At 51.7% G+C, this 13,363-nt stretch overlaps 1 protein-coding gene across 1 annotated transcript in view; it reads left to right on the forward strand.

Moving 5' to 3' along the window:
• The window catches only part of ARAP1 (ArfGAP with RhoGAP domain, ankyrin repeat and PH domain 1), a 304,443-nt gene that overhangs the window by 270,336 nt on the left and 20,744 nt on the right, over nt 1-13,363 (forward strand). The window contains exons 9-10 of the mRNA XM_063950593.1: nt 11-146; nt 5,355-5,457. Of these exons, the coding sequence (XP_063806663.1) occupies nt 11-146; nt 5,355-5,457 (239 nt within the window). The remainder of the gene's footprint in view (nt 1-10; nt 147-5,354; nt 5,458-13,363) is intronic.

Here is a 13,363-nt window from a genome sequence, read left to right on the forward strand (position 1 = left end):
TGTGTTGCAGAGTTTAGCCGGCGGTGGTGTGTTCTCAATGACGGGACCCTCAGTTACTATGAAAACAACCACAGCTCCGCCCCTAACGGCGAGATCCGGATGGAGGAGATTGTATGTGTAGCGGTCATCCCTCCGGACACCCATGGGTGAGAATGTAATACATGATGCTTTGTGTAATAAGGTGCAGATAGGCGATGGGGGGATAGAAGATTGTGCATACTGTATGTATACTACCTGGATGGTGCGATAGCCTGCTGTCTGTGTCATACTACCTGCATGGTGCGATAGCCTGCTGTCTGTGTCATACTACCTGGATGGTGCGATAGCCTGCTGTCTGTGTCATACTACCTGGATGGTGCGATAGCCTGCTCTCTGTGACATACTACCAGGATGGTGCGATAGCCTGCTGTCTGTGTCATACTACCTGGATGGTGCGATAGCCTGCTGTCTGTGTCATACTACCTGGATGGTGCGATAGTCTGCTGCCTGTGTCATACTACCTGCATGGTGCGATAGCCTGCTGTCTGTGTCATACTACCTGGATGGTGCGATAGCCTGCTGTCTGTGTCATACTACACGGATGGTGCGATAGCCTGCTGTCTGTCATACTACCTGGATGGTGCGATAGCCTGCTGTCTGTGTCATACTACCAGGATGGTGCGATAGCCTGCTGTCTGTGTCATACTACCTGGATGGTGCGATAGTCTGCTGCCTGTGTCATACTACCTGCATGGTGCGATAGCCTGCTGTCTGTGTCATACTACCTGGATGGTGCGATAGCCTGCTGTCTGTGTCATACTACACGGATGGTGCGATAGCCTGCTGTCTGTCATACTACCTGGATGGTGCGATAGCCTGCTGTCTGTGTCATACTACCAGGATGGTGCGATAGCCTGCTGTCTGTGTCATACTACCTGGATGGTGCGATAGCCTGCTGTCTGTGTCATACTACCCGGATGGTGCGATAGCCTGCTGTCTGTGTCATACTACCTGGATGGTGCGATAGCCTGCTGTCTGTGTCATACTACCTGGATGGTGCGATAGCCTGCTGTCTGTGTCATACTACCTGGATGGTGCGATAGCCTGCTGTCTGTGTCATACTACCTGGATGGTGCGATAGCCTGCTGTCTGTGACATACTACCAGGATGGTGCGATAGCCTGCTGTCTGTGTCATACTACCTGGATGGTGCGATAGCCTGCTGTCTGTGTCATACTACCTGGATGGTGCGATAGCCTGCTGTCTGTGACATACTACCAGGATGGTGCGCTAGCCTGCTGTGTGTGTCATACTACCTGGATGGTGCGATAGCCTGCTGTCTGTGTCATACTACCTGGATGGTGCGATAGCCTGCTGTCTGTGTCATACTACCTGGATGGTGCGATAGCCTGCTGTCTGTGTCATACTACCTGGATGGTGCGATAGCCTGCTGTCTGTGTCATACTACCTGGATGGTGCGATAGCCTGCTGTCTGTTTCATACTACCTGGATGGTGCAATAGCCTGCTGTCTGTGACATACTACCAGGATGGTGCGATAGCCTGCTGTCTGTGTCATACTACCTGGATGGTGCGATAGCCTGCTGTCTGTGTCATACTACCTGGATGGTGCGATAGCCTGCTGTCTGTGACATACTACCAGGATGGTGCGCTAGCCTGCTGTGTGTGTCATACTACCTGGATGGTGCGATAGCCTGCTGTCTGTGTCATACTACCTGGATGGTGCGATAGCCTGCTGTCTGTGTCATACTACCTGGATGGTGTGATAGCCTGCTGTCTGTGTCATACTACCTGGATGGTGCGATAGCCTGCTGTCTGTGTCATACTACACGGATGGTGCGATAGCCTGCTGTCTATGTCATACTACCTGGATGGTGCGATAGCCTGCTGTCTGTGTCATACTACCAGGATGGTGCGATAGTCTGCTGCCTGTGTCATACTACCTGGATGGTGCGATAGTCTGCTGCCTGTGTCATACTACCTGCATGGTGCGATAGCCTGCTGTCTGTGTCATACTACCTGGATGGTGCGATAGTCTGCTGCCTGTGTCATACTACCTGCATGGTGCGATAGCCTGCTGTCTGTGTCATACTACCTGGATGGTGCGATAGCCTGCTGTCTGTGTCATACTACACGGATGGTGCGATAGCCTGCTGTCTATGTCATACTACCTGGATGGTGCGATAGCCTGCTGTCTGTGTCATACTACCAGGATGGTGCGATAGCCTGCTGTCTGTGTCATACTACCTGGATGGTGTGATAGCCTGCTGTCTGTGTCATACTACCTGGATGGTGTGATAGCCTGCTGTCTGTGTCATACTACCCGGATGGTGCGATAGCCTGCTGTCTATGTCATACTACCTGGATGGTGTGATAGCCTGCTGTCTGTGACATACTACCAGGATGGTGCGATAGCCTGCTGTCTGTGTCATACTACCAGGATGGTGCGATAGCCTGCTGTCTGTGTCATACTACCTGGATGGTGCGATAGCCTGCTGTCTGTGACATACTACCAGGATGGTGCGATAGCCTGCTGTGTGTGTCATACTACCTGCATGGTGCAATAGCCTGCTCTCTGTGTCATACTACCTGGATGGTGCGATAGCCTGCTGTCTGTGTCACACTACCTGGATGGTGCGATAGCCTGCTGTCTGTTTCATACTACCTGGATGGTGCGATAGCCTGCTGTCTGTGTCATACTACCCGGATGGTGCGATAGCCTGCTGTCTATGTCATACTACCTGGATGGTGCGATAGCCTGCTGTCTGTGTCATACTACCTGGATGGTGCGATAGCCTGCAGTCTGTGTCATACTACCTAGATGGTGCGATAGCCTGCTGTCTGTTTCATACTACCTGGATGGTGCGATAGCCTGCAGTCTGTGTCATACTACCTCATGGTGCGATAGCCTGCCGGCTGTGTCATACTACCTGAATGGTGTGATAGCCTGCTGTGTGTGTCATACTACCTGGATGGTGCGATAGCCTGCTGTCTGTGTCATACTACCTGGATGGTGTGATAGCCTGCTGTCTGTTTCATACTACCTGGATGGTGCGATAGCCTGCAGTCTGTGTCATACTACCTCATGGTGCGATAGCCTGCCGGCTGTGTCATACTACCTGAATGGTGCGATAGCCTGCTGTGTGTGTCATACTACCTGGATGGTGCGATAGCCTGCAGTCTGTGTCATACTACCAGAATGGTGCGATAGCCTGCTGTCTGTGTCATACTACCTGGATGGTGCAATAGCCTGCTGTCTGTGTCATACTACCAGGATGGTGCGATAGCCTGCTGTGTGTGTCATACTACCAGGATGGTGCGATAGCCTGCTGTCTGTGTCATACTACCAGTATGGTGCGATAGCCTGCTGTGTGTGTCATACTACCTGGATGGTGCGATAGCCTGCTGTCTGTGTCATACTTCCAGGATGGTGCGAATGCCTGCTGTCTGTGTCATACTACCAGGATGGTGCGATAGCCTGCTGTGTGTGTCATACTACCTGGATGGTGCGATAGCCTGCTGTCTGTGTCATACTACCTGGATGGTGCGATAGCCTGCTGTCTGTGTCATACTACCAGGATGGTGCGATAGCCTGCTGTCTGTGTCATACTACCAGGATGGTGCGATAGCCTGCTGTGTGTGTCATACTACCTGGATGGTGCGATAGCCTGCTGTCTGTGTCATACTACCTGGATGGTGCGATAGCCTGCTGTCTGTGTCATACTACCAGGATGGTGCGATAGCCTGCTGTCTGTGTCATACTACCAGGATGGTGCGATAGCCTGCTGTGTGTGTCATACTACCTGGATGGTGCGATAGCCTGCTGTCTGTTTCATACTACCTGGATGGTGCGATAGCCTGCTGTCTGTTTCATACTACCTGGATGGTGCGATAGCCTGCTGTCTGTGTCATACTACCAGGATGGTGCGATAGCCTGCTGTCTGTGTCATACTACCAGGATGGTGCGATAGCCTGCTGTGTGTGTAATACTACCTGGATGGTGCGATAGCCTGCTGTCTGTGTCATACTACCAGGATGGTGCGATAGCCTGCAGTCTGTGTCATACTACCTAGATGGTGCGATAGCCTGCTGTCTGTTTCATACTACCTGGATGGTGCGATAGCCTGCTGTCTGTGTCATACTACCAGGATGGTGCGATAGCCTGCTGTGTGTGTCATACTACCTGGATGGTGCGATAGCCTGCTGTCTGTGTCATACTACCTGGATGGTGCGATAGCCTGCAGTCTGTGTCATACTACCTAGATGGTGCGATAGCCTGCTGTCTGTTTCATACTACCTGGATGGTGCGTTAGCCTGCTGTCTGTTTCATACTACCTGGATGGTGCGATAGCCTGCTGTCTGTTTCATACTACCTGGATGGTGCGATAGCCTGCAGTCTGTGTCATACTACCTGGATGGTGCGATAGCCTGCTGTCTGTGTCATACTACCTGGATGGTGCGATAGCCTGCCGGCTGTGTCATACTACCTGCATGGTGCGATAGCCTGCTGTCTGTGTCATACTACCTGCATGGTGCGATAGCCTGCAGTCTGTGTCATACTACCTGAATGGTGCGATAGCCTGCTGTCTGTGTCATACTACCTGCATGGTGCGATAGCCTGCCGGCTGTGTCATACTACCTGAATGGTGCGATAGCCTGCAGTCTGCGTCATATTTCCGTCTGCTCCCAGGAGATGGTGTATGCGCTCCGGCATTCCACTACAGCCAGGACACCAGCCACATCAGTGTTGGTGCACATGTTCTCTACGTCTTTTCCCTGTCTGCAGAGTTACTCCCAGACAGGTTTCTTTGGTGACATTCCCCTCGAAGCCTTCCAGAGAGCTGTGCGCTCTAGTTTTGCATGGGGTGGTGGCACCATATACCGCCATCACTGCACGAGGAGATACGCCACCTTTGTGTGGCCCACAGTCACTATTGTGGACCTGAAGCACCTTGGTGAGGACCCTGCACATTGCTGCATTGGGTGGGGACATACATGGAACAGGAGAGATTGTCTCCTCCTGGGATATTGAGGATGATTACCACCATCTCCTCTCTGCCGGTTCCATCAACGGTTCCTTCAGTTGATATAATAGGTAGAATAATATTAGTAGGTTAATAATTATATAATGTGGTGAATATGACGATAGTGCATAGAAAAGTGTAAGGCATCAGTAGCGGGTAAATAATACATTCTTATCCTGCACATAAAACAAACGCGTTTCACCACTTGTGGCTTCCTCAGTGAGTTCCGTTCCTCAGTGAGAACATAAGAGGTCTGTAGAGCAGCGAGTGACTGCGTCCTTTGTACAGTTATTATCTAGCACGGACGCAACGTCTGACCCTCTCTCTCCGCAGGTATGAATGCACCTTTGAGATTTACACGAAGTCTGAGAGGCTGTATCTGTTTGCTGCAGAAACCCCGGAGGAGGCCAGAGAATGGGTGAAGTCCATCACTAAGGTATGGTGGAGTCTGTCTCTGCTGTATGCATTGTACGTGGTCTCATCTCACATCCCTCATACAGTGCTACATACTGATCAGTGTTCTCAGTGCCTAGAGCATTACTGATGTCACCAGTCACATGGTCTCACAGAGGGTGGCTCGCTGTGGTGACGGTGTGATGGCGCCGGTGATAATGTAGGGGGTACGGTGGTGCAATGCCCAGTGTGGAATGATTGGAACAGAAGGTGACCCCAGCTAGGTGCTACCAGCATCTGTCTGAGATGGGTGCCCACCTCCAGGCTCCAGAGCGGTAGTTACAGGAAAGGCAGGAAGAACCGTGCTAGTGTATCAGGGGCATATTCTATATACGGCTTGGTAGTAAAATATAAAGATGGAATAAACACTGGTATTAAACATATACATGACATAAAAATACAAAGAAGTGATGGACATAAAAGGGCATTTTCTTTAACGTCCTAGTGGATGCTGGGGACTCCGAAAGGACCATGGGGAATAGCGGCTCCGCAGGAGACTGGGCACAAAGTAAAAGCTTTAGGACTAGCTGGTGTGCACTGGCTCCTCCCCCTATGACCCTCCTCCAAGCCTCAGTTAAGATTTTGTGCCCGAACGAGAAGGGTGCACACTAGGTGGCTCTCCTGAGCTTCTTAGTGAAAGTTTTAGTTTAGGTTTGTTATTTTCAGTGAGACCTGCTGGCAACAGGCTCACTGCATCGAGGGACTAAGGGGAGAAGAAGCGAACTCACCTGCGTGCAGAGTGGATTGGGCTTCTTAGGCTACTGGACATTAGCTCCAGAGGGACGATCACAGGCCCAGCCATGGATGGGTCCCGGAGCCGCGCCGCCGGCCCCCTTACAGATGCTGAAGCAAGAAGAGGTCCATAAATCGGCGGCAGAAGACTTTCCTGTCTTCATAAGGTAGCGCACAGCACTGCAGCTGTGCGCCATTGCTCTCAGCACACTTCACACTCCGGTCACTGAGGGTGCAGGGTGCTGGGGGGGGGCGCCCTGGGAAGCAATGAATTTACCTTATTTGGCAAAAAATACATCACATATAGCTCCTGGGCTATATGGATGTATTTAACCCCTGCCAGTTTTCCAGAAAAAAGCGGGAGAAGAGCCCGCCGTGAAGGGGGCGGGGCCTATCTCCTCAGCACACAGCGCCATTTTTCCCACACAGCTCCGCTGGTAGGAAGGCTCCCAGAATCTCCCCTGCATCCTGCAACTACAGAAACAGGGTAAAAAAGAGAGGGGGGCACTTATTTGGCAAAATAACAGATATAAGCAGCTATAAGGGATAGACACTTATTGTAAGGTTGTCCCTATACATATATAGCGCTCTGGTGTGTGCTGGCAAACTCTCCCTCTGTCTCCCCAAGGGGCTAAGTGGGTCCTGTCCTCTATCAGAGCATTCCCTGTGTGTGTGCTGGGTGTCGGTACGTGTGTGTCGACATGTATGAGGAGGAAAATGATGTGGAGACGGAGCAATTGCCTATAATGGTGATGTCACCCCCTAGGGAGTCGACACCTGAATGGATGGCCGTAATTAAGGAATTACGTGACAGTGTCGGCACGTTACAGAAAACTGTTGACGACATGAGACAGCCGGCAGCTCAGTTAGGGCCTGTCCAGGCGTCTCAAACACCGTCAGGGGCTATTAAACGCCCGTTACCTCAGTGGGTCGACACGGACACAGACACTGACTCCAGTGTCGACGGTGAAGAAACAAACGTATTTTCCAGTAGGGCCACACGTTACATGATCACGGCAATGAAGGAGGTTTTGCACATCTCTGATACTGCAAGTACCACAAAAAGGGGTATTATGTGGGGTGTGAAAAAACTGCCCGTAGTTTTTCCTGAATCAGATGAATTGAATGAAGTGTGTGATGAAGCGTGGGTTACCCCCGACAAAAAACTGCTAATTTCTAAAAAATTAACAGGGACAATATATTATTGACTATAGAGCATTTAAAGGATGCATTCCTATATATGCGAGATGCACAGAGAGACATTTGCACTCTGGCATCAAGAGTAAGTGCGATGTCCATTTCTGCCAGAAGAGGATTATGGACGCGACAGTGGTCAGGGGATGCGGATTCCAAACGGCATATGGAAGTATTGCCGTATAAAGGGGAGGAGTTATTTGGGGGCGGTCTATCGGACCTGGTGGCCACGGCAACGGCTGGGAAATCCACCTTTTTACCCCAAGTCACCTCGCAGCAGAAAAAGATACCGTCTTTTCAGGCTCAGTCCTTTCGTCCCCATAAGGGCAAGCGGGCAAAAGGCCACTCATATCTGCCCCGGGGCAGAGGAAGGGGAAAAAGACTGCAACAGACAGCTTCTTCCCACGAACAGAAGCCCTCCCCCGCTTCTGCCAAGTCCTCAGCATGACGCTGGGGCCTTACAAGCGGACTCAGGCACGGTGGGGGCCCGTCTCAAGAATTTCAGCGCGCAGTGGGCTCACTCGCAAGTGGACCCCTGGATCCTGCAGGTAGTATTTCAGGGGTACAAATTGGAATTCGAGACGTCTCCCCAGGGCCGGCTCGAGGCATGTTCGACACGAGCGGCCGCGCAGGGCGCCACCCTCAAAGGGCGCCGCACGCTGGCGCCGCCATGTCGGAGCCTGGAGCCGGCCCTGTCCTGCTGTGCTGTCCTCTCTCCCGTACATTGAGCTGTGCGCGCTATGCGGCGCCGGCGTCTGATGTCAGACCCCGGCGCCGCACAGCGCGCGCAGTTCTGCTTCAGACAGCGGCGCGAACAGCACTCCCCCTCCCTCGGCACAAGCACAACAGGTACTGGGGGCATATTATGTGCTGTGGCACTGTGGGGGCATTTATCTGGCACTGTGGGGGGCATTCCTGGACTGTGTGGGGCATTAATGTATCTGGCACTGTGGGGGCCTGGGGGCATTAATGTATCTGGCACTGTGGGGGCATTTATCTGGCACTGTGGGGGCATTACTGGGCCAGGGGGCATTTGTATCTGGCACTGTGGGGGTCATTTATGTGGCACTGTTGGGGGCATTAATGTATCTGGCACTGTGGGGGTCATTTATGTGGCACTGTGGGGGCATTACTGGGCCTGGGGGCATTAATGTATCTGGCACTGTGGGGGTCATTTATGTGGCACTGTGGGGGTCATTTATGTGGCACTGTGGGGGTCATTTATGTGGCACTGTGGGGGTCATTTATGTGGCACTGTGGGGGGCATTAATGTATCTGGCACTGTGGGGGTCATTTATCTGGCACTGTGGGGGTCATTTATCCGGCACTGTGGGGGCATTTCTGGCACTGTGGGGGCCTGGGGGCATTAATGTATCTGGCACTGTGGGGGGCATTTATCTGGCACTGTGGGGGCATTACTGGGCCAGGGGGCATTTGTATCTGGCACTGTGGGGGTCATTTATGTGGCACTGTTGGGGGCATTAATGTATCTGGCACTGTGGGGGTCATTTATGTGGCACTGTGGGGGTCATTTATGTGGCACTGTGGGGGCATTACTGGGCCTGGGGGCATTAATGTATCTGGCACTGTGGGGGTCATTTATGTGGCACTGTGGGGGTCATTTATGTGGCACTGTGGGGGTCATTTATGTGGCACTGTGGGGGTCATTTATGTGGCACTGTGGGGGGCATTAATGTATCTGGCACTGTGGGGGTCATTTATCTGGCACTGTGGGGGTCATTTATCCGGCACTGTGGGGGCATTTCTGGCACTGTGGGGGCCTGGGGGCATTAATGTATCTGGCACTGTGAGGGCATTTCTGGCACTGTGGGGTCATTTATCTATCTGGGACTGTGGGGGCATATCTGGTACTGTGGGGGGCATTTATGTATCTGGCACTGTGGGGGGCATTTATGTATCTGGCACTGTGGGGGGCATTTATGTATCTGGCACTGTGGGGGCAATTATGTTTCTGGCACTGTGGGGGCATGTCATGTGCATCTGGCACGGCTGGGGGGCATGTCATGTGCACCTGGCACAGCTGGGGGGCATGTCATGTACACCTGGCACAGCTGGGGGGCATGTCATGTGCACCTGGCATGGCTGGGGGGCATGTCGTGTAGCTGGCACGGCTGGGGGGCATATCAAGTAGTGTTCCCGTGTCTAATGTGCTCTGCCTGTCGCAAAGTGTCTAACGTGCTCTGCCTGTCGCAGTGTGTATAGGAGGTTCTACCTGGTGCAATGTGTATTAGCTGCACTACTGTGTGGTGTAATGCGAATTGCCACTATTATGTGGCTGCGCCCCTTCCCCACGAAGCAACGCCCCTAAATTTTTGATGCGCGCCTTCGGCGCGCAAGGTCCATGTTTTCGAGCGGAGCAACAAGCATTACAGTATGTACATAATTTTGCCCTTCTAACTTAAATATGTGCCCTCCCGAATGCAAAATGTGCCCTCCCCATGATCAGCAAAAAAAATCCTAGAATGAACACTATCATGTGTAGCTGGCACTGCTGGGGGGCATATCATGTGTAGCTGGCACTGCAGCGGGGCATGTCATGTCTATCTGGCACTGCTGGGGGGTATATCATGTTTATCTGGCACTGCTGGGGGGCATGTCGTGTAGCTGGCACTGCTGGGGGGTATATCATGTCTATCTGGCACTGCTGGGGGGCATGTCATGTGTAGCTGGCACTGCTGCGGGGCATGTCATGTCTATCTGGCACTGCACTACTGTAGACATTGTGTAGCTGGCACTATACTGGAGACGTGTGTAAGGAACACTACTGTAGCTGTTATGTTTAATGCTGCTAATTGTGAAAATATATTTATTTATAGTTTGATAATTTGAAGTTGTGAGGCTCCGCCCACTTTTCCAGTAGACCACGCCCACCTTTCCAGGAGCGCTAGGAGGGGGCACTTTGAAATTTTCTCGCTCAGGGTGCTAGTAGGCCTGGAGCCGGCCCTGCGTCTCCCCCTCGCCGGTTCCTGAAGTCTGCTTTACCAACGTCTACCCCCGACAGGGAGGCGGTATTGGAAGCCATTCACAAGCTGTATTCCCAGCAAGTGATAATCAAGGTACCCCTCCTACAACAGGGAAAGGGGTATTACTCCACGCTGTTTGTGGTACCGAAGCCGGACGGCTCGGTGAGACCCATTTTAAATCTGAAAGCCTTGAACACTTACATAAAAAGGTTCAAGTTCAAGATGGAGTCACTCAGAGCAGTGATAGCGAACCTGGAAGAAGGGGACTACATGGTGTCTCTGGACATCAAGGATGCTTACCTCCATGTCCCAATTTGCCCTTCTCACCAAGGGTACCTCAGGTTTGTGGTACAGAACTGTCACTATCAGTTTCAGACGCTGCCGTTTGGATTGTCCACGGCACCCCGGGTCTTTACCAAGGTAATGGCCGAAATGATGATTCTTCTTCGAAGAAAAGGCGTCTTAATTATCCCTTACTTGGACGATCTCCTGATAAGGGCACGGTCCAGAGAACAGTTAGAGGTCGGAGTAGCACTATCTCAAATAGTACTACGACAGCACGGATGGATTCTAAATATTCCAAAATCGCAGCTGATTCCGACGACACGTCTGCTGTTCCTAGGGATGATTCTGGACACAGTACAGAAAAAGGTGTTTCTCCCGGAAGAGAAAGCCAGGGAGTTATCCGACCTAGTCAGGAAACTCCTAAGACCAGGCCAGGTGTCAGTGCATCAGTGCACAAGGGTCCTGGGAAAGATGGTGGCTTCTTACGAAGCGATTCCATTCGGCAGATTCCACGCAAGAACTTTTCAGTTGGATCTGCTAGACAAATGGTCCGGATCGCATCTTCAAATGCATCAGCGGATAACCCTGTCTCCAAGGACAAGGGTGTCTCTCCTGTGGTGGTTACAGAGTGCTCATCTCCTAGAGGGCCGCAGATTCGGCATTCAGGATTGGGTCCTGGTGACCACGGATGCCAGCCTGAGAGGCTGGGGAGCAGTCACACAGGGAAAAAATTTCCAGGGCTTGTGGTCAAGCATGGAAACGTCACTTCACATAAATATCCTGGAACTAAGGGCCATTTACAATGCCCTAAGTCAGGCAAGGCCTCTGCTTCAGGGTCAGCCAGTATTGATCCAGTCGGACAACATCACGGCAGTCGCCCACGTAAACAGACAGGGCGGCACAAGAAGCAGGAGGGCAATGACGGAAGTGGCAAGGATTCTTCGCTGGGCGGAAAATCATGTGATAGCACTGTCAGCAGTGTTCATTCCGGGAGTGGACAACTGGGAAGCAGACTTCCTCAGCAGACACGATCTTCACCCGGGGGAGTGGGGACTTCACCCAGAAGTCTTCCACATGATTGTAAACCGTTGGGAAAAACCAAAGGTGGACATGATGGCGTCTCGCCTCAACAAAAAACTGGACAGATATTGCTCCAGGTCAAGGGACCCTCAGGCAATAGCTGTGGACGCTCTGGTAACACCGTGGGTGTACCGGTCAGTGTATGTGTTCCCTCCTCTTCCTCTCATACCAAAAGTACTGAGAATCATAAGAAGGAGAGGAGTAAAGACTATACTCGTGGCTCCGGATTGGCCAAGAAGGACTTGGTACCCGGAAATTCAAGAGATGCTCACGGAAGACCCGTGGCCTCTACCTCTAAGACAGGACCTGCTCCAGCAGGGACCATGTCTGTTCCAAGACTTACCGCGGCTGCGTTTGACGGCATGGCGGTTGAACGCCGGATCCTGAAGGAAAAAGGCATTCCGGAGGAAGTCATCCCTACCCTGATCAAAGCCAGGAAGGATGTAACCGTACAACATTATCACCGTATTTGGCGTAAATATGTTGCGTGGTGCGAGGCCAGGAAGGCCCCTACGGAGGAATTTCAACTGGGTCGATTCCTGCATTTCCTGCAAACAGGACTGTCTATGGGCCTCAAATTAGGGTCCATTAAGGTTCAAATTTCGGCCCTGTCGATATTCTTCCAGAAAGAACTGGCTTCTGTTCCTGAAGTTCAGACGTTTGTCAAGGGAGTACTGCATATACAGCCTCCTTTTGTGCCTCCAGTGGCACCTTGGGATCTCAATGTAGTGTTGGGATTCCTAAAATCACATTGGTTTGAACCACTCACCACTGTGGACTTGAAATATCTCACATGGAAAGTGGTAATGCTGTTAGCCCTGGCTTCAGCCAGGCGTGTATCAGAATTGGCGGCTTTATCCTATAAAAGCCCTTACCTAATTTTTCATACGGACAGGGCAGAATTGAGGACTCGTCCTCAATTTCTCCCTAAGGTGGTTTCAGCATTTCACTTAAACCAACCTATTGTGGTGCCTGCGGCTACTAGGGACTTGGAGGATTCCAAGTTGCTGGACGTAGTCAGGGCCCTGAAAATATATGTTTCCAGGACGGCTGGAGTCAGAAAATCTGACTCGCTGTTTATCCTGTATGCACCCAACAAGCTGGGTGCTCCTGCTTCTAAGCAGACTATTGCTCGTTGGATTTGTAGTACAATTCAGCTTGCACATTCTGTGGCAGGCCTGCCACAGCCAAAATCTGTAAAAGCCCATTCCACACGGAAAGTGGGCTCATCTTGGGCGGCTGCCCGAGGGGTCTCGGCTTTACAACTTTGCCGAGCAGCTACTTGGTCAGGGGCAAACACGTTTGCTAAATTCTACAAATTTGATACCCTGGCTGAGGAGGACCTGGAGTTCTCTCATTCGGTGCTGCAGAGTCATCCGCACTCTCCCGCCCGTTTGGGAGCTTTGGTATAATCCCCATGGTCCTGACGGAGTCCCAGCATCCACTAGGACGTCAGAGAAAATAAGAATTTACTTACCGATAATTCTATTTCTCATAGTCCGTAGTGGATGCTGGACGCCCATCCCAAGTGCGGATTGTCTGCAATTCTTGTACATAGTTATTGTTACAAAAATCGGGTTATTGTTGTTGTGAGCCATCTTTTCAGAGGCTCCT

This window comes from Pseudophryne corroboree, chromosome 2, assembly GCF_028390025.1.
Source record: "Pseudophryne corroboree isolate aPseCor3 chromosome 2, aPseCor3.hap2, whole genome shotgun sequence".
Lineage (NCBI taxonomy): Eukaryota > Metazoa > Chordata > Amphibia > Anura > Myobatrachidae > Pseudophryne > Pseudophryne corroboree.